The sequence below is a fragment of the Dromiciops gliroides genome, chromosome 1, assembly GCF_019393635.1.
Source record: "Dromiciops gliroides isolate mDroGli1 chromosome 1, mDroGli1.pri, whole genome shotgun sequence".
Lineage (NCBI taxonomy): Eukaryota > Metazoa > Chordata > Mammalia > Microbiotheria > Microbiotheriidae > Dromiciops > Dromiciops gliroides.
Window position 1 is genome coordinate 158,481,524 of NC_057861.1, and position 22,252 is coordinate 158,503,775.

At 40.4% G+C, this 22,252-nt stretch overlaps 2 protein-coding genes across 4 annotated transcripts in view; one reads left to right on the forward strand and one right to left on the reverse strand.

Moving 5' to 3' along the window:
- The window catches only part of WRNIP1 (WRN helicase interacting protein 1), a 32,790-nt gene extending 23,583 nt beyond the window's left edge, over window positions 1-9,207 (reverse strand). For both annotated transcript variants that reach the window (XM_044004584.1, XM_044004576.1), the window contains exons 1-2: window positions 7,873-9,207; window positions 1,345-1,536 (exon numbers count right to left, since the gene is read on the reverse strand). In XM_044004584.1, the coding sequence (XP_043860519.1) occupies window positions 1,345-1,536; window positions 7,873-8,808 (1,128 nt within the window). In that variant the 5' untranslated portion in view covers window positions 8,809-9,207. The remainder of the gene's footprint in view (window positions 1-1,344; window positions 1,537-7,872) is intronic.
- Window positions 1-22,252, forward strand: part of MYLK4 (myosin light chain kinase family member 4) — a 165,272-nt gene that overhangs the window by 430 nt on the left and 142,590 nt on the right. The gene's annotated exons all lie outside the window — the stretch shown is intronic.

Below are 22,252 nucleotides of genomic sequence, written 5' to 3' on the forward strand. Positions count from 1 at the left end.
TGGAAGAATCAGGTTAAAACCAGAACCTTCTCCCTATGTCTTCCCCCAAGAAGAATATGAATATGGAAAAAAGCATCATTCACTAACATTCGCAATTTTCCTCCACTTTGAATCCTATTTAACCATACTTTTATTCTTCCAAAAATTCTTGTGGGCTATGTAATTGTTATGTGCTATTTTATAAATGGAGACCCAGAGTCAGGCAGAGCTGGGTTCTAGTCCTGCCTCTGACACCTACTGGGCAAGTCACTTAATTTCCTCAGTGCTTCTGCCAATTTTCTCAAGATTATAAATTAACTAATCGCTAATATGCATAAATGGAAAGGTTTCTGCACCCAGAATTCCCTACAACAATGTACTGCAAGGTCCAGACCGCCCCCCTCCCCCACCTTCCAACAAAAGATTAGAAATGAGGAAATCAGTCAATCAGTATCCCAGTCCCAAGACTGCTTTTGATTCATTTTGCAAGCAGTAATTAAAGTCCACTTAGAGAACAGCTCTCAGTTCCAATTAAAAATTTCTACCCCTGGTTAAAATGTTAAAAAACATTCAAGAAAAAAATCCTCAACTACGAAAATTTTTATCCAGCTCTAGCTGGGGGAGATTCCAAAATCTGCTGACACATTTAATGCATAAGTGATACCTGGCTTCATTTTTATTTCAGAAAACCAGACAAGTTAATAATAAAGACCTAAGTACCCCACCTTAGAGATATTATCTTAATAAGAAGTGGTGGGATCAGAGGGAAGAAAACGCAGACCCTTCAGGGACAAAAATACAAGTTCTACTTTAAGGGAAAAAAAATGATAATGCTTTTGAAAACAAATTATTAAAAAATATGAATCAAAGTATAAATAAGAAATCCTACAGAATGGAAATCTGGTCTAATATAGTCTTCTTTACTCTTGAAGTTTCAACAATTTGTTAAGTATTTCAATTCCCAGGTAGAGGAATCATTCTCAAGTAAGTAAAACAAAATATTATAAAGGGGTGGAAAAAATCTGGACCCTTTAAAAGTGTTTGGATAGACAGGTCTTATATTCCTTCTCTGAAGTAATAAGATATACAGGTTTAGAGCTGACAGGTACAAAATAGGTCATCTAGTCCAACCTCTCATTTTATAGATGAGGTGCCAGGACCCAGAGATTCAATGGTTGAACAAGTGATAAGTGGCAGAGCTGGGATTTAGATCTAGGTACTTAAAACTCCACTATGCCCAGTTGTGTGCATTACCTTGAATTTGTGTAGCACAGTCTAAGTCCCTTCAAAGGTGTTGGCTCATCTAAGTCCCTTCATATGTAATTCTCAGGGTCACTCTGAGACAGAGGGAAAGACATTAAGTACCTGCTGAGATTTATTGAAACGATGAATCTCATCAATAAAGAGGATGGTTTTCCTTTTGAAAAAGTTCTTTTCATTTTGGGCTTGTTTTATGACATCTCGAACATCACTTGTCTTGGCGCTTGTTGCAGACAGAGTCACAAACCTCATGCTATTTTTCTTGCTGTTGTTGGCTATGATATATGCCAAGGTGGTCTGAAAAAGATGACAAGCATAGAAACCTTAAGGCATTGGTTCAACCCAGAGAAGCACTTGGTGCATTAGCCAACCCAAAAAGGCAGACCAGAACAATTTAACACACTTTAAAAAGGAATTTCGCAGTATGATAACAATCTCAATTGTCCAAACAGCTTTTTCACCAAAGAAATCAGATGAAATAAAACAGGAAAGCAACTAAATCTCTTCCTGACTCTGAATCCTCTTCTTCCTACCCCTCCTTTCTTGATCCCCCTTTCTAGGCCTGTAGAATCTTTGGTATCCCTGTAAAAAGAGCCAGTGTCCTGATTTAGCATTGGGCAACAGCTGTACTATCTCACTAAAGAAAAAAAGAAAATTCTCCCACCCCCACCCTATTTCTCTTTGTAACAGAAACAAGGAAAAAGATACAAGGGAGGAGATATAGATCATTGTACTGAATTGGATGGGACAAGAGTCTTTACCTCTACTGCCTCTCTAGCTCCCATTTAACAGATTGGGAAACAAGTGATATTAGGTTTAGATAAAACCTGTAAACTAACCCATACCATTTAGTTGCTTGAATGATTGCATTTTAACTCTTAATGTCTATAATTCCCTTTCTTTTTTAAAATACATTTTTATTGATATCTTTATATTGCCTAAATAACAAAGAACTTTTCTTCCAAATCCCTTCTTTCAAAGCAAAAAAGTAATAACCACTAAGTTTGCCATTGTTAAAAGATATGGACAGATAAGTCTAGGCTGAAAAGGAAATGGGGGGGAGGGAGAACTATTCAGGAAGGCAAAATCCCTTCCTTGTTAACAGCAACCTAGACCTTAAAGAACTGTTTATAGAGTTTAAAATTTAAAGCCTTCAAATAGAGCCTCTACTGCTCTTCTACCACATTCCCTGACCTTGGGAACCCAGCTTACCATACCACATGTGCCATGAGTAATGGTCAGTTACCAGTCATCCCATTAAGCTGTCTCCCTCCCAAAGTCATTTGCCTGGCATATTCCCATGAGCTCACTTCTTCCTTAGTTGTATCTCACAGGGCACTGTGCCTAAAAGGAGCCAATACAACACCTTTTCTTTAATATGTGAGGGCACCAATGCCAGCCCATCCATTTCAGTGATGATCCATGAGAAGCTTAAGGGCAAGCCTTCTGGAAAGCATCACTCCACCACACTCTACCCTACAGTACTGAACAGAAAGGAATTAAGCCAGGAAGGGATAGCAAAGAAAAAGACATTCAGAACTACAATAAAACAAAAAAAGTTATTTGGAGGCTTTAATTTATCTACATGCACAGGAGATAAAACGCCAAGTGAAGAACCATAAACCTAAAGACTAAATACTCAAAAAAAGCCCAGAGATGCAATTCAGAGGGTGGACCTCAGTTGGGAAGACTTGGATCAAGTCCCTTCTCTAATATATACTGTGGGCAAATCATTTAATTTCTCAGTGCCCCAGCAACTCTCTAAGACTAAAAGTAGTAAAGCAGGTCCAATATGCAATAAAAATCATAAAACCCCATAAAAAAATCTTAAAAGAGGGGGCAGTTAGGTGACGCAGTGGATAGAGAACCGGCCCTGGAGTCAGGAGGACCTGAGTTCAAATCCAGCCTCAGACACTTAACACTTACTAGCTATGTGACGCTAGGCAAGTCACTTAACCCCAATTGCCTCACCAAAAAAAAAAAAAAATCTTAAAAGAAAAAAGTGAAAAATGTGACACAGCTAAAAGATGCCTAACAGAAAACCATGCTTTCTCAACTTCCCTGGTTACCCAAACTAGGTTTCCAGCCTCCTAGTCTGAGCTTCCTTTGCATACCTATGACATCTTCCTGACCACTGACTTTTTCTCCTACATGGGCTTGCTAAGGAAAAGAGTGAAAAATTTGGAACTGAAGGGGGCAAGGGAGTTCATACTACAATGAATCATTACTTGTATATTTTCCCAACCTTTTCTTTTCACAAGGAACCAGGTGAGAGGTGGTCTGGTGTAGTGGACAGAGAGGGCCAGGGTGCGGAAGATGGGTTCAAATCCTGCCTCTGACAAAGACTAGCTATGTGAGCAGGGCCCCCCGCTGAGCCATCTCAGAGAGAGAGAGAGAGAGAGAGAGAGAACAACTAAAAGGAAACAAAATTGTCTCTACGTTGTCACTTTTGGGTTCAATTTAAGGTACCTTAGCATTTGAAGAGGGAAATGAATGGGCTAATGTGCTTGTAGAATAACCTCAAGATGTCTAGAAAAAGAATTTAATTTAAGAGATGTTTGGTGATTCTTTGCAAGTAGTTTGATACTTATCTCATCTATCATAAAATGAATCCTAGTAAGATTATAGGGGCATTACAAGTAATGGTACCATTTACTCTTACTATTTTTTACTCTAACCAATTACTCTATTTTGTTACTGTAAATATGTATAATACTGGGGGGCAGCTAGGTGGTGAAGTGGATAAAGCATCAGCCCTGGATTCAGGAGGTCCTGTGTTCAAATTCGACCTCAGACACCTGACACTTATTAGCTGTGTGACCCTGGGCAAGTCACTTAACCCTCACTGCCCTGCCAAAAAAAAAAAAAGTACATTGCTATCTATATAATACACAAACAGCACCAAATACAAAATAAGGCCCAGATAGCTCAAATCTCGAATCTCTTCCTAAAGCTGAAATTTTATTTATGTATATATGTATATGTATACACACACACACACATACATCTCAAACAGAACTGCCACATTAGGTCGAATTAGCAATTGTTTCTATGCATTGCATTCTTGAAATGGTCACTAAATTCTTCCTACTTCATTTAGATCAGAGGGATACAGCTTTAATATTGAGTGGGGCAGAACAAAGAACAGTTGTACATCATTTGAAACATCAGTTTTTAGAATTGAAAAATAACTGGCTTGGGACAGGGACAAAAAATTCCAGCAGTCACCATTTCCAATCATACCCCCCCACCCCTAATTAGGACACCAAGTTAGAAAATAGGTTGTTTTCACCTCAGTTGAGAGAAGGGCCCTCTGGGTCTCTGTTTAGAACCTCTAGTTTAAATGTCAAAAAAACCCACCCAATTCTGATAAAAGTCCTAGTACCTGCTCTGGACACCAAGAGGCTTGAAAAGTGATGTGTTTTTCCCCCTTCCAAAGGGGACAGAGTGGGGAGCTGTGCAGATATGATGACAAATGAGTGCAAAGTCGAGTATTGTATCCCTATTATCTCTTCCTTTGTTTCTGCCACAAGGAGAAATAGAGTGAGGGTCAGAGAAATTTTTTTTTCTTCAGTGAGAGTACAGCTGTCACCCAAAGAAATAAAGACGTCCCTAACACAGTATTATTAAAGAATACCCCACAAACATCTTTTTAAATGCCTTGCCACTAGCCATTTGCTCTGGACAAATAATCAGCTAGCAAAGGATATCTTTGAAATAACAGCAAGGAACACTTATTTATTTTGTTTCTGTACTGGGATGGCAATCCTCTCCTTGAAAAGCTGGCTTTTGTTTTGGTCCACATGTTATGATTTAATCAGTAAGGGGAACTCCCAGGATAGAAATTCCCTCCATAGATGCAGTCTATAATTCATACCCAGAAGGTGCCTCAGAGTGCTGGTCACATGGCAAAGAGTAGTTCTTGAACAAGGGTATTCCAGACCCTGGACACTAGTGTAGATGTCAAATTAGCAAGGTGAGGCTTCCAAAATCATTTTCTGAACTTTTCATTTCTCTGGTAATAATGAAGTTCATGTAAATTTTGTTTTGGGCTGTGATTTGAATTTTATTGGTGTATTAAATAAATTTATTGGTGTATTAAACTCCCCAAAGAAATGTCCCTCTACCAAAGCAGTACTCACTGTTTTGCAACTTACAATCCTAAATAAAATGCCAGGAGCACCAAGAAGTTAAGTGACTTGACCAGAGTTCCACATCCACTAAGTGTCAGGGGCTACACTTGGCCATGAATCCCTGATTATTCCAAGGCTGGCTCAATAGAACCTACTGCTGCCTTTCTCAACTAAAAGGATGAATGTTATATCTGGTTTAACAAATCCAATCCAATTAAGTTTTAACAAAAATAAGGACCTATCTTGTGTCTTATGTCTGACCAACTTTAACTTAAGAGTCTTCCTTCTCATTGGTTAAAGTTAAAAGAAATAGAATTCAAATGTAAAAATCTGGTCATGTTTCCATGCCACTTCTTTATAACAAATGGAAATGTGGGAGTGGGGAGGGCAAGGAGGGTCATTTAGTGGTCAGCATTCATCTCTTCAATAGGTTATCCTACAGGACTTGGGGATTTCCCCTGCTATTTGGTTTTCCAAGGCATCCTATGTTGTAAGCCATAGAGGGCCTCCTCAGATTGCAAACACAGGCTAACAAATCAGGATTTGAGAAGCTAGATCCCTGAAGATAGTGCTAACATTGGAGATGTCTTATTTTATTTACGTCTGCCACCCAGGAGAGCCATTAAGGACTCATGTATGCTTCTGGCTTGGTTTATATTGGTTCCATGCAGTCCACAGCTGTCCCAATAAATTTCCTGTCTACACAACAAAGCAATAGTAACTTCAATCAGCAGTAAAGTTTAAACCAGGTCACAAACTAGGGTTAGAAAGAACCAACTATGGGAGGGTCACTGGAAGAGTTAATTAAATGGCTGATTAAAATAGATTAACATTTTAATGAGAGACAGTGTGGAGTAAAGGGTAGAGTTAGCCTGAAAGCCTGGGAAGACCAACGTTTTAAAGATTATTTCTGAAACATACTAGTTGTTCTACCCTGGGCAATCTGTTCAACTTCTCTGCATGTAGACAATTAAGTTTCAGTTAAGTACCCACCTGCATTATCGGGGGAATTTCCTCACTTGGGAGTTCCCTAAACCAAAGAAATGACATGTTCAGTCCCTATCCCTCAAGAAGCCATGTAATCCAACCTTCCACCAGATGTGAGCAATCTCCCCTACTTCAATTTTAAATTATGGTTATACGAAGAGAGAGAGAGAGAGAGAGAGAGAGAGAGAGAGAGAGAGAGAGAGAGAGAGAGAGAGTGTGTGTGTGTGTGTGTGTGTAATACTCAACATATAAGCATGGCATGTTCTACTGCTGTACAACTGTAATTGTTAGAAGACTCTTTCTTATAAAGGTAATAAATGAAGAGAAGATAGAGCACCTTACCAATAGGTATAAAATATGGGTTCCAATGGGCTAGCTTTGAAATTCATTAGTTCTGTATTTTTTGGTAAATCACATCCCCTCTGGCTCTATTTCATTTTCTGTAAAATATGCACACTAGGGACAGCTAGGTGGTGCAGTGGATAAAGCACCAGCCCTGGATTCAGGAGGACCTGAGTTCAAATTCGGCCCCAGACACTTGACACTAGCTGTGTAACCCTCACTGCCCCGAAAAAACAAACAGACAGAAAAAATGTGTACAATAACTTTCGGGAATCGTAACGTCTGTGTACCTTACAACGTTGGGGGTACATGTGACATAGAGTATACAATAGATATAAAAACTAGAATAATGAACAACTGTACAAATGGAAGGTATACTTTGAATTTCAAAATATCAATATATTGAACTCAAATGCCTTCTAGTTGTTTTATCTGTTTTGAAGGGGGCGGAGTGATCAGGAAGAAATAGTGCACTGGTATGTATCATCAGATGAGTTATCCTCAAGTTTTTAAGCTGTGGGTCCCAATTGTAAACTAGGGAATGTGCTCCATTAGATGTCTGTAAGTTCCCTGAGGGCAGAGACTGGGTTTTTTTGCCCCTTTTTGTATTCCTAGCGCTTAGCACAGTTAACATAGGAGGCGCTTAAAAAATGTTGACTGACTGCTCTGTCAGTATCTTGCCACAGTACTCTAGAACTACCTGTCTCACATCAACTGAAAGCTTACAGAATTATGACCAGATGCAAAGAAAGCATACAGGACAGTCAGATTTTGGAGCTGAGTTTAAAATTCCAGCACTTTTTCTTTAAGTTGGGGGGTGGGGAATAGGTGGGGGAATCATTTAACCCCTAAAGGTCCAGTCTGACTCATCCGTAAAATGAGGGGGTGGGACTAGAACAACCCAAGGTCCTTCCTATTCTAAACCACTAACTCGGCATTTGTGGTCCACCCAAAGAAGATGGGAAGGGAGGGCTTTGAGCTAAAATATTCTCTGCAGCATTCAGGCAAAACCCTTACATCCCTACTCCGAGCAGCTGCCTAGGCCTCTGAGCCATTGTATTAACTCTGGCATTTTAAAAAGCACTAACAATAGGTCCCGGGGCACCGAGAGAATGAAAGCTTAGGAAGGAGAGGGAGAAATGGGGGTGGGGAGGCGACCCCCCCCACTCACCTTGCCGCATCCCGGGGGGCCCCAGAGGATGAGGGAGGGGATCTCGTTGGACTCCAGGAGGGACCTGAGCAGGGTCTCCTGGCCCACCACCTTGTTCTGCCCTATGTACTCCTGCAGCGTGGCGGGGCGCATCTTGTCGGCTAGCGGCTTGCCCACCAGCTTCTGCCAGATCTCCTCCCGGGCCGGGGGCCGGGGCTGAGCGCGCCCGGGGCCCAGGTGCCCGGCGCTCTCCCGGAAGGAGGCGGTGGAGGGCACCGAGGCCTCCCAATCCTCTCGGTCCTCCTCGTCGTCGTCCTCGCCGCCCATCGCTGCAGCCGCCGCGGCGGCAGCGGCCGCCACCTCTTCATCATCGTCTTCATCCTCGTCGTCCTCGGAGCGCTCGCTCTCCTTCCAGCACCTCTGGGATGCGGAGACGGCGGCGGCCGAGGAGGAGGAGGCGGTGGCGGATGCCGAGGCTACTGTAGCCGCTAGCGGCCTTTTGCCGGACACCTTCCTCCGCAAGGGTAGCGGGCTGCCGGCCGAGCCCCGGGCAAAGGCGGCGATGCCGTGGGCGCCGGCGCAGGGGCTGGGGCAGCGGTCGTAGGGGTCCCGGCCGTCGGGCGGCCCCGGCTCGTCCGCGTCTTCGACCTCGCCGTCGCTGCTCTCGCCGGTCGGGGTGGCGGGCGGCAGGGGCTGGGAGCAGCCGTACAGGCGCCTCCTCTTGCAGCTGCTCTGAGGCGGAGGCGGCGGCGGCGGCGAGCTCGGCCTCCTCCCGGGCTCCACGGACCCGAGGCTTTCGTCGTCGTCGGGCTCCGAGAGGCCGGCGGGGTGCAGCAGCAAGCATCTGTCCAGGTGTGCGTTAATGTGGGCGGCGGGCAGCGCCTGCTGGCACACCGGGCACTGCACCTGGTGCAGCTGCGACAGGAAAGGGTCGTCTTCCGGCCCGCTCACCTCCATCGCGGCCCTTCCTCTCGCCCAACCCCCGCTCCGGCCGCCGCCGGAACCCGCCCCGGCTCCCAGGCCCTGCAAGATGCAAAGGCCCCTCCGGGAGCCCCGGAGCCGAGAGCAGGCGGGCGACTTCTGGGACGCCCGCAGCCCGGCCGGAGACGGGCCCGGGAACTGGGAGCGGGAGAGGAAGGAAGGGGACTCCAAACTTCCCGTCCCGGCCCGGGCTCGGGCCTGCGGCGCCTCGAGCAGCACTTCGGGAGCTGTAGTCCCCCCGCCGCCGCAGCCCAGCCGCCGCCCGGGCTCGGCCGCGCCCAGCCCCACTTCCTGCTCTCGCTCCGCAGCCGGGGGGGAGAAAAGAGCCCCGGGGGTGGTCTTGGCGGGAAGCGCCGCTACTTTGTGTCTTTTCTTTACCTCCCCTGGGCTCCGAGCGTGACTGTGCGTGGAGGGGGAAAAAGTGCATCCAATTCAAGAGCTCCGAGATTGGGCTGCGAGCTGCAGGGGTAAAATTGTATTATTGTCCGCCTTTTACTGTTGACAGTTTTTTTTCCCCCCTAATCCTTCTCAGCTGCCCTGAACTTCTAGGAACAGATGGGGAAATCAGAGAAAGAACCCTTTCATTGAATTGAGGTTTGCAGCCCAGGAATATGGTATTTTTTTTTTAAATCACACACACACACACACACACACACACACACACGCAAATCTTATGTATTATAAAAATCAGTATCATCATAATTGCATCTTTAGAGAACACTTTAAGATTTACAAGCATCCTTCTTACAATAACCTTGTGACTTAGGTAGTGTTTTTTTTAACAAACATTATTGTTATTTTTACATTTTACAAAAGAGAAAATTGAGTTAGAGAAGAAAAATTATTTGCCATGGGGCAAATGCAGCCATTAAGTTACTTTAACTACTTTCCAACCAACTAACACTACACAGACTCCCAGAATTAGAAGGGACCTCTCCATAGATCATCTAATACAGCAAGAACACTAGCAGAATGGGAATCCATTGTACAACATTTCCCCACAGTGGTTGTGTTGCCTCTCCTTTTCCCATTCATATACGTGTGTGATTTGGGGTGAGTCTAGGACCCTACCTGAGCTTCCTTATCTCTAAAATGCAGGCCTTACTTGATAACTTCCCTGGCCTCTTTCAGCTCTAGATCCTTAGGTATTCCATTCAACAACTCCACAGCATTTATTAAGTCACCACCCAGCACCGAGCATTTTATTGTTGTTTAGCCATTTTTCAGTTGAGTCAGACCTTTCGTGACCCCATTTTGGGTTTTCTTGGCAAAGATGCTGGAGTGGTCTGCCATTTTCTTCTCCAGCTCATGTTACAGATGAGGAAACTGAGGCAAATAGGGTTAAATAACATCCCTAGAGATATAGCTAGTAGGTATCTGAGGCCATATTTTTACTCAGGAAGATGAGTCTCTGACTCCGGCCATGGCAGATTATCCACCTGGCCACCTACCTGCTAGAGGACAGAGCCCAGGGTCATAGATTTAGACCTGTAAGAAACAACAGATTGTCTTTTAACTAACCCCTTCATTTTACTAGGTGCTGGCCCCCAGTACACAGGTGACCCTTACCTTCAAGGAGCTTACCTTAGAGTAGGGAGGCAAAACACATATACATACAAAGTGAACACTTTTACATTATAAGTATGTTAATGGAATTTACTTAGTGCTTTTATATTTGCAACAACAATCCTATTAACATAACAAGGGTAAAAGAGAAACATAAGTAAAGCATTTTGTGAGGTCTTCCAGAAGTCATAAATAACCTGAGGGAATCTGGTAGGCTTTGCTGAGAAGATAGCATTAAAATTGGGCTTTGAAGTTTGGGTGGGAAGAGGAGGACATTGCAAGGACTTTGCTCCCACAGTCTGGAGGGGAGTAAAATATATGACCGGAAAGCTAGAGGGGTACCAAATTGTGGAAGACTTTGGAGGCCAGAAAGAGAGCTAGGAAAATTTCATCAGTAAATAGTAATGGAGCCACTGAAGGTTTTTGAGGAGAGGAGTAACATAAAGGATTAAGAATGGTTGCTGTAGGGGGCAGCTAGGTGGTGCAGTGGATCAAACACGGGCCCTGAATTCAGGAGCACCTGAGTTCAAATCCAGTCTCTGACACTTGACACTTACTAGCTGTGTGACCTTCGGCAAGTCACTTAACCCTCATTGCCCTGCAAAAAAAAAAAAGAAAGAAAGAAAAAAAGAATGGTTGCTCTAGAGGTAGCTAGGTGGAACAGTAGATAAACCACCAGCCCTGGATTCAGGAGGACCTGAGTTCAAATCCAGCCTCAGATACTTGACACTTACTAGCTGTGTGACCCTGGGCAATTCACTTAACCCTCATTGCCCCGCAAAAGAAAAAAAAAAGGTTGCTCTGGGGATGGTGTAAAAAATGTATTGAAGGAGGTAAAAATGGAAGCAGAGAGACACAGCAGGAAAGTCCAGGCAAACTGTCCAGACTGGTGGCAGTGATGGTGGTAATGATCATTGAGATTTTGTAGCACTTTAAAGTTTACAAATTTTTGTGTTGCATATACAGCTTTTGCCAAGATCTAGGTCTTCACTTCACTTCCCAAGTCATCTCTGAACTAGCCACTTCTTCCCATCTCTTCCTATTTTCCAACTCCCTTTTTATCTATTGTCTTTCCCCATTAGAATATAAGCTTTTTGAGGGACTGTACAGCTTGTATTTTTATCTATAGTCCTTAGCATAAAGCCTAGCACACAGTGAGCACTTACTAAGTCCCATTTATCTATCTATCTATCTGTCTATCTATCTATCTATCATGTCATTTTATTTGAACTTCACAACAACCCTCTAAGAGAGGTAGTAGAAGTATTATTCTCGTGATAGAGCAGCTAGGTGGTAGTGTAGTGCAAAGCTTTTCAAACTGTGGGTCATGACCCATATGGGGTTGCATAACTGAATGTGGGAATTGCAAAAAAAAAAAATTGGCAACAGTAAAAGGTTATATATACTTATTTTATATACCTATATCCCCGGGGTCGAGTAAAAATTTCTTGGGTGAAAAGGGGTCACAAGTAGAAAAGGTTACAAAAGCCTGGTGTATTTAGATGGAGTCCAGGCCCTGCAGTCAGAAAAACTCATCCCGGGTTAAAATCCAACATCAGACACTTACTAGTTATGTGACCTTGGGCAAGTCATTTAACCCTATTTGCCCAATGTCCTTATCTGTAAAATGAGCCTGCCATGGAAAATAGGTAGTGGGGGTCCTTAGGTATTCCTCTGTAAAGACTTACATCCCTTGCACACAGTTTAATTAAAATAAAATGGTCTTTTATTTGATTGCTAGAGAAAGTGACCAAGAGGGAAGTTAAAAGGGGTTGGAGGTGGCTTAGAGACATCTTCCTCCTGGAACAGAAGAAAGGTCAAAGCTTTTATAGAGGATAGATGGGGTGACTGCCTGACAATGGAAAATTCCTTTTGGGGTTGAGGTGGGGCAAGATTCCTGAGAGTCAGGGGGATTTTCTTTTCTTTTCTTATTAGAATGATAGTTCTGACCTCAGGAGTTGTCTCTGTCTCCCTAACTCAGGTAGTAGCCATGCCTAACTGACTTTCCTCCTATAGAATTTTACATATCCTTACTTCTTAGGTGTGTCTGTCCTGATATCTAGTTGGCCAGTTTAATAGTCCCTTAATTCCTTGATATGTCCTAAATCCCATGTCAAACTGGAGAAAGAAATGGCAAACCACTCCAATATCTCTGCCAAGAAAACACCAAATGGGGTCAGGACTTGGCTGAACCTAAAAAAAGAACGACAGTTTAATGGAACAATTTTCTTTTTTCTGACATATATGTATATATAAAAATCTTTATTTTCATATATATATATTTTATTTGGTGTTTAAGTTTAGAATAAAAATAAATTTAAAACATAAGAAAGGCTAGTCTGACAAGACTGGGAACAACTGTGATGGCTTAAATCTGACCTATTTATTCAAGGTGCGTCGTTGATGACAAAAGCTAGAAAACAGAAAAAAGCAAAAATCACTGACTTTCATTTCTTACAAAAGTTAAAAGAAAAAAAAAGTTTAACATTTACCACAATAAGAAGGCTGAAAGATCCAAAAAACCAAAATTAGAGAATAGACCCTTGATCCTCATAGAGAAAGAGGGCAATAATGGGTTGGGACACAAAGCTAAAAGAAGACAATAAAATACTATGATCAGTATTACCTTGTAAAACATCAAAAAGCAGAAGAAAAAAATAATTCTACAAACAGCTTAGCATGAGACCCAACTGAACCACTGAAGATCACAAATGAAACTGGTGAGAAAATAACAAAGAGATTGATAATGGAACAAATTGTTAACATTTCTATAACTATTTATTTCATTATCAGTGGCAGAGAATCTACTATATTCAAATTCAACACCTCAGTCCCTGACATGCTGGTCTAAGGAGTAGAAAGAGCACTTAAAATAATTCTGGGAAGAGTGACTGGACCAGACCAAGTACAAGGAAACATGCTGAAAATTACCCAATCTTTACAACCTTACATTATCCCTTAGGTAGGAAAAGATAGCAAAAGAATAAGTTAAACATACACACACACACACACACACACACACACACACACACACACACACACACACACAAAAGAATATCAGTAACTGATAAACTGTATGTCTACTTCCTCATATTAAAAAATTATTTAAAAGAATATTTTACTTGTATATTCAGGGTATCCTTTATGAAAACATGAAAAAAGAACAGATTGACTTCTGAAAAGAATTCTCTCCACTGCTTCGTAGTCATACAACAATACACTGGTAGGTACAGAGCAAACAAGACTACACTGCATTTATTTTGTATTGATTAGCAAAAATATTTTAACTCAGAGCAAAAGTCTTAGTAACTTACCTTCAACAAGGAGTTTCTCATGGATATGTGAGGATTATACAAGAGGAATCTTTGATAAATACAACCAAAGAAATGACTTCAATGAACCACTAATAGTTTTTTAATTAAAAAAATACTCAGTGATTCTTTTTGCTTTTATGTCAATAACATTTCTGGATATACCATCACCATTCTGGTATTGAATTCTCCCTTGTAACAAAGGAAAAACAGTTAAGCAAAAACAGTAGATACAGTGATCATATATGATAACATATGCAACATTCTGCCCTCATTGTCCCCCACTTTTCTCCTAATAGTAATGTTTCATTATTTGTTTTTGGACCATTATTGTTTTGTTTTCATTTACTCAGAGTTAGTTTTCTTTTAATTTGCATTGTTATATTCATTGTGTATATTTCTCTGGTTCTACTTATTTCACTCTGCCTCAGTTCACATAAAGCTTCGTAAGTTCTTTTCAGTTCTTCATCATTCCTTACTGCACAATGACATTCCATGTTATTTGTATATCACTGAATATTTAGTCATTTTCCTATCAGTGGGTGTCTACTTTGTGGTGTTAACCTGGAAATTAAGGAAACGATCAATATAAGAGAAAATAAGGTCTTTAATTGGGTCAGAGGAACTATAGCTTGTGGTATCGAAAGGCAAGAAGCTAGGAATACCCAAAGATGGGAACCGAAGACAGGGTTTTTATGGGGTAACAGAACCAAGGGAACCAAAAGACTGCTCCCGGTCACTCACTTACAGAAACTACTAAGTACTTAATGTAAATTAACCTTTGACAAAAGAAACTATAGAACTTCTCTGAGTTAAGTATAGACACTATTTTACTCTAAATAGAAACTACTTAATGTAGAAGGACCTTTTAACCTTAATAACATAAAGTTCAAGGAGTAAGGTGGGGGAAGGTCCATAAGTTGATCATGAGTCTGGAATTGACAAAGATTGGCTATGCTCAGGCAATTCATTGGCCTGGGAAGAGGGAGTTAAGTGGGAATCAGTTAGTTCTTAGTAAATTTGTAGTTATCAGTGCTTAGTTGATACAACAAAGAGTGCTGCTATGAATGAGTATTTTGGTTTATGTTGGAATCTTGTTTCTTATCTTTTTTGTCCACTGTCCTTGGGCTATATGCTTAGTTAAACATGGATTGCTGGGTCAAAAGTTATGATTGTGTAATTACCTTTCTTATATAATTCACATTGTTTTCTTGAAGAGTTGAACCAATCCACAGTTCCAATATCAATGTGCGAGGAAAATCAGTCCTACAATAATTTTCTGGAACTCAGAGGTGGTCATGTGTAAAAGGACGTCATTCTCTCGAGAATGGGCCACCCCTTGTGCAGCTGGTGGGTGACCTAAAATGGAGGCTAGTAGGCCCATTTTATCCCCTAGTCCCCTTTTTCATCATTGACCCGATTACTCAAGGGTTATAATCCATGCGCAAAAACTAGCTAATCAGAACTCAGTATTTCTTAACCAATGGGGGAGGTGATACAGGGACAGTTCTTCAATTCCTCCCTTATATGGATACAGCTCAGGAGTGTACCTAATTGCGACCAGCTCAGGGTTTCCCTGAACCATGTGATTTTGTTTGCAGGAGGAGGTAGGGGGTGGAGAAGGAGACCTTTTCCTCAAACAGATCTGGACTGAGAGGAGACCAATCCCCATTTCCTCTCACAATGTATTAGTGTTCTTGTCTTTTCATAGCTCTCCAACACTGTTTTTCATTTTTTGTCATCTTTGCAACTTTGCAGGTTATAAGGTAAAATCATATTTGAATTTGCATTTCTCTTATTATAATGATTTGGAGCATATTTTCATATGGTCATTCATAATTTGCTGTTCATTTGAAAACTTTTCATATCCTTTTAGTGAATTGAGGAATGACTCTTAATGTGTATGAATTCCATATATATATTTTGAGTATCAAATTGTATTAGTGATATTTGATTCAAAGATTTTTGATACCCTTTGATAATTATTTGAGATATAAATCAGGGAGATAGATTTTTATCAAAGGTGTAATCTTTTTCGTAGAGGATATTCTGCATGAATCCCAAATGTAGGATGGATTCCCTGTAGATCAGGGTTTCTTGACCTTTTCTGTCATGGATTCTTCTGACAGTATGCTGAAGCCTAGCTACTACTTCTCACCTGAGAAAGTCTTTCTAAATTCAGAAAAAAAAGATACACAGGATCACAAAGGAAGTCAATTATACTGGAATACAGTTATAAAAATATTTTTTTTAAATATCAGGACCCTGCTAAAGGTAATAATAGCTAGCATTTAAATAGCATTTTAATCCTTGCAAAGAAAGCACTTTGCAAATATTACCTCATTTGTTCCCCACAATGACAGTGGGCAGTATGTACTCTTATTATCCCCATTTCAAAGGTGAGGGAACTGAAGCAAACAAAAGTTAAGTGTGACCAGGGTCACACAGTTAAGTTAGTGCATCTGGATTTGAAATTGTGTTCCTGACTCCAGGTATAGTGCTCTCTCCATCATGCTACCTAGATGCTTAGTTACCTATAGATAGTGAGGTCATCCAGATGCACGTATTCCTAGAACAACTCAGGCTCTTTTCAACGAGATCCATGATTACTTAAAAAAGATCAGCCTAACAATTTTGATGATTAAAAAAGTTCTGAGAGACATAGCTCCTGGGTTATTAAATCATTTTATTAATAAAGCCAGCACATATGTTAATAAAAAAGGATGGTCATTTGGCCATCTCTCTTAGACCAAAGACTCTTCATGGCAATGGGCTCACAGTTTATATGCCTTTCAAAGAGTAGGTAGCAGTAATCAATTCTGGTTGGATAACAATGAGAAAATGAATATTATAATGAGAGGCTGGACTATATTACAATTAGCATCTTGGGGTATGTGACTTGGGTAACCCAAGTCTTGGGCACATAGACTTATCAATTTCTCTATCACCCGTCTGACAAAAGAGAGAACCAACAATTCCCCAGACCTATCTGAGGAAACATGATGTGTTAGCCCAAACTTAGAATTTAGAATACTGTCTGATAAGATCTTGGCCTGGGTACATCTTTGAAAGAGATTTCCCACAATGGTTGGTTTCTGGATGAGGAAGTAGAAAAGGGGAAAAACCTTGGTTCTGATTCAATAATTAGTTATTAAATACAAGAGAAAAATACTTGTTTCTCACACAATCCATGTAGGAAAACATTCTATGGGTAAAAACTACCTATCGTCCAGACAATGATATGTAGTTCGATGGCTAGTTTGTTGAGTTGACAGTATTAAAATGGAATTCGAGTAGCAAAAGGACAATGGGCTGTTTCCAGATTTGAATTGTAATAAGGATACATACCAGATTACATTTGGAAAACTGTGCAGATTTTTTAGCAATTGAAAACTGATCCCTGACATTAAAAAAAAAAAATCTTTAAAAGCAACACATAAAGCCTGGGGATGCTGTATGGATGTGAATTTTGCAATGCCACAGCATTCAAAGGAATCAGAGTTGAAATAGGCTGTACCATATGATGATACAAATGGAAAAGGAAGTGGAACAGTCATGTGGTAAGAGGGAAGGCTAATCGATAGATAACTCTGGTGTTGCACTGGTACCCAGGCAATTTAAAAGTACCTATAGGAAGACCTCCACAAGGTTAGATGGAAGCTTTAGGGAGGATCTATGTTCAAATGTGAACAGAAAAATTTGAAGAGAAAAGATGAAGAAGGGCAAGTGAGATATTTTTCCCCTCTTGTTTTCATTAAAATTGGTAGAACATTTTTTATAGTGGAATCAAAGGAGATGCCCGCTGATTGGAGAAGGACTAAGCAAACTGAAGTGCATGAATGTAATGGGATGTTATTTTCTGTACTAAATGGAGAATGTGAAGAAAACAACAACAAAACAACCATTTTAATAATGTAAATGAAAAGAACCTCAAAAAAATTTTAAAAGGAATGTTGTGGGGGCAGCTAGGTGGCACAGTGGATAAAACACCGGCCCTGGATTCAGGAGGACCTGAGTTCAAATCCGGTCTCAAACACTTGACATTTACTAGCTGTGTGACCCTGGGCAAGTCACTTAACCCCCATTGCCCTGCAAAAAATAATTAAAAAAAATTTAATAAAGGAATGCTGTGAAATTCTAATAACTCAGTTTGCCCCCGAAGAAGAACTATGAAAATGAACCTCCCTCTCTCTATTCATTACAAAGTAGAGGGACTATGGATACGGAACGCTCATACCATGTCAGACTTGATTGATGTCTAGACAAGTTTTATTGAACTGTTTTTTCTTTCTCTTTTGTACTCTTTGTTGTAAAGGGCAGCTTTCTGGGAAAGAGGAAAAGATATGTAAGGAAGTGTAGATGACATAAAAGCAAAAGACAGCTAGACATTTGTATAAAAGAAAAATACAGGAGCTAGCATGTTTTTTTTTTAATATATGTTGTTACAGTGACTTCTCTTCTGAGAGAGTATTCTTTTTTCCCTCTTCTGAAAACAGTAAAAATCAGTTGAACAGGTAGCATCCAGCAAAATATAACAACCATTTATTTGGACAATTATAATGAAAGTACAATTTATTCCCTAATCTATCAACAGAATTTTCAAATTTTATACATACAGACACACATATATTTATGTACAATGGTCAAACACTTCCTCACTCTTCTTGCTCCCTAGAAGGTTTCTTCCTTCACTGAAAGTAGGATGATAATCCCTGACCAAAGTAACCTGGCTTTCTCTTTGCACATCTGTGTGACCTCACAGTCTGCTACTTATAGGCTAAATATGGGGATAATAATAGTACCTACCTCACCAGGGTTGCTGTGAGAATGAAATGACATAACATACGTAAAGGACTACTTTACAAAGCTTAAAGCTTTTTTTTTGTAAAGTTCTAGCTATCATTATTATTGCTATTCTTCTTATTACTATCGCTGTCCATATTTTCCATTTTAAAAAACTAGATTATCAGGATTCATGGTTTGGCTATAAGATAGTGTTGTTTTACTTTTAACTGGGCAAGAAATAAAATTCATTATACTGTATATTCTTGGACCTAGAGATACCACTACAAGGCCTATACCATAAAGAGATCAAAGAGAAAGAGGAAAAGGACCCATATATGCAAAAATATTTATAACAAAACTTTTTGTTATAGCAAAACCCCAAAAACTAATGGGGTACCAATCAATTGGGGAATAGCTAAACAAATGATATATTAATGAAATGCAATATTATTGCAACAGCCCCCTTATTGGTCTTGCTGTCTCAAGTCTCTCCCCATTTCAATCTATCTTACACAATCCCGTCAAGGTAATTTTCCTGAAGATCTGACCGCGTACCATTCCTACTCAAAAAACTCCAGTCTTTCTATTGCCTCTAGCATATGTTATAAACTGTTTAGCTTTTAAATCTCTACACAGTCTGCCCCCATCCTAGCTTTCCAGCTTCATTGGTGTGATCTAGCAAAAGTGACCTTCTCTTTGTTCCTCATGAAGCACTCCAACTCTTCCTGCCTTTGTCTCCACTATTCCTCATGCCTAGAATCCATTTTTTCCTTACCTTCATCTCAAAGTTCCTCTCTCCTTTTAAGATGCAATCTCTATTTGCATTTCCTGATTCCCCAACTGCTACCCTTTCTTTAAAATTATGTTTTACATATTTGTATTTACAAACTTTATATTTATGCTGTGTAATTTTTGCATAGTTGTTTTCTCCCCGGTAAGAATGTAAGCTCATTGAATGTAAGGATTATTTCATTATTTGTACTTGTATTTCCAGAGCCTATCAGAGTGTCTGGCACATAGTGGGTACTTAATAAATTATTGATTATTGACCTGTAAAAAAATGATGAAATGGAAAGTTTCAGGGAAGACTAGGAAGAATTGTATGAACTGGTACATAGTAAAGTGAGTAAAATCATGAGAACAATATATAAACAGTAACACCACTAAATAAAAAACATCTTTGAAAGACTTAGGAACTCTGAGGAGTGCAATGCCTAACCCTGATTCTGGAGGATTTAGGATGAAGCCTGCAACCCCACCTATTGACAGAGAAGTGGTGGATCCAAGCTACAGAATAAGATACATTTTCAGACATAACCAATGTAGGAATTTGTATTGTTTGACTATTCACATCTTTTACAAGGGCATTATTTTTCCTCCCTTCCTTTTCCCCTTCAATGGTAGGGGTTGATGGAAGGGATGAAAGTTTTAGAGATAGATTAGCAAAAAAGAAAGAAAAAAATCACATACCCTGAAGACGTGTTGTTTAAAATCTAAATGTGTGTTCTAATCTGCCTCCCCCCCACCCCCCAAGTCTTGGTGGAGAAGCTGACTAAAATCACTGATAAATTCAGCAAGAGTTTAGGCTTTTAAAGATTTATTAAATCTTGGATCTATTCAGTATAGCCAGAGAGAGGGAAGCCTTTCCTTTCCTAACAGCCCACATGAAATCTCTCACCACCAAGCCGATGTCCCAAACGACAAGGGGGACTCCTGTTCTCCCTCTCTCCCCACTCGCCTCTTCCTTACCAAAAAGGCTTCTTCCCTCTGCAAGTGTCCACTTCCTAGTTCCTCTCTCCCTTCCTGAAAGGGGAGGTCCTTCAAGTGGATTGGTTGAGAGTGGTCTCTTGCTGATGTCAGTAGTACTCTGCCTCTGAGAACAAGTCACTCAGGGCTAGCCAGGTGTGGTCCCCATCCAATCATCCTTAAGTAGGCACTTAGTTTCTCATTCTCACCCAATTCAAACAATACTAAATCAATCAAGTGGGACCCCTGGGCATCTGCCAAATTCCATCATTTTTTCACAAAGAGAATAGAAAGAAGCCCATAAAGAAATACAGACCAGTAGGACAACTTGGAAAGTTACATATTAAGTTTATTATGTATTTAAGAGAAAAGTAAGCTATACATAATACAAATTTGTAGTTTCTTATATAGTCTTCCTTTATACTGTATATATAGAAATATCCATTTTATTTTTTTTTAACTTTTTTTTTTTTTGGTGAGGCAATTGGGGTTAAGTGACTTGCCCAGGGTCACACAGCTAGTGTTAAATGTCTGAGGCCGGATTCGAACTCAGGTATTCCTGAATCCAGGGCCGGTGCTCTATCCACTGCGCCATCTAGCTGCCCCTAACATCCATTTTATTTTATGTTTGTTAAGAATTTAAAAAGTCAGGGGGCAGCTAGGTAACCCAGTGGATAAAGAACTGGCCCTGGATTCAGGAGGACCTGAGTTCAAATCTGACCTCAGACACTTGACACTCACTAGCTGTGTGACCCTGGGCAAATCACTTAACCCTCATTGCCCTGCCCTCCCCCCGCCCCCAAAAAAGAGTTTAAAAAGCCCAAAATTAAAAAATAAAATTTGGACAATCAAAATTGTTCAGAAATCTTCCCACACAAATACTATAACAATTGATGATTAGAAAAGCAGTTTGAGGTTTACCTTAAAGTGAAAAAAAATGAATTACCTCCTCCTCTTCCTCACCTTTAGTTCTCTGATTTATTAATTTGGGCTTTGCAGATAGGATAGCAATGTCTATTCTTTTCTTTTTTTTTTTTTTAGTGAGGCAATTGGGGTTAAGTGACTTGCCTAGGGTCACACAGCTAGTAAGTGTTAAGTGTCTGAGGCCGGATTTGAACTCAGGTACTCCTGACTCCAGGGCCAGTGCTCTATCCACTGTGCCATCTAGCTGCCCCAGCAATGTCTATTCTAAAATTTGAACATATGGTTTATTCAATTATTTGTCTTTGTGGTTTTTTTTGGCAGGGCAATGAGGGTTAAGTGACTTGCCCAAGGTCACACAGCTAGTAAGTATCAAGGGTCTAAGCTGGATTTGAACTCAAGTCCTCCTGAATCCAGGGCCAGTGCTTTATCTACTGTACCACCTAGCTGCCCCCAATTATTTGTTAATAAAATTTTCAGGACTTGTTTTTTTTCTCTAAGAATGACTTCGACATGTTGTTTTTCCTCCTCTTCCCCAAAATGGATGGACTGAGTAGCCTATTACAGGGCATCTGTTTACATGTTGCAGTAAAGTGCACAAGATGGATAATAAATGGAAGAAATTTTCAGCCATTATGAAGATTTAAAAAACTAAGCTTTGTTTAAAATTTCTTGATGAGATTACTTTAAAATTGTTCTTCCTACCCCCTCTTTTCCATTCCTGGCCTTTTTTTTTTTTTTTGCCCTTCTATTATATTTTTAGTTTTGGTTAGTCACAATTTAGCAACTGGTTCCTTGACACTTGAAAATTTCAAGGGTCCAATGTCAAACTAACTTGTAAACAAGCCTGAACACTCTGTAATACTACCAGCCTCCAAGCTTAAATTATCCACTCTGCAGGCAAGACACGTAAAATAGAAATCAATCAGGAGGAATCTTTTTTTTTGGATACATATTAGGCACAAAACCTATCAGTGAAATAGGATTTAAACTAAGAAAAGAAGATACAATTGTACCAAGTCTTCCTGCACTTACTGCTTCTCTTCCTTTTTTTTTCTCCCTTGTGTCCCTCATGACCTGACATGTGTAGG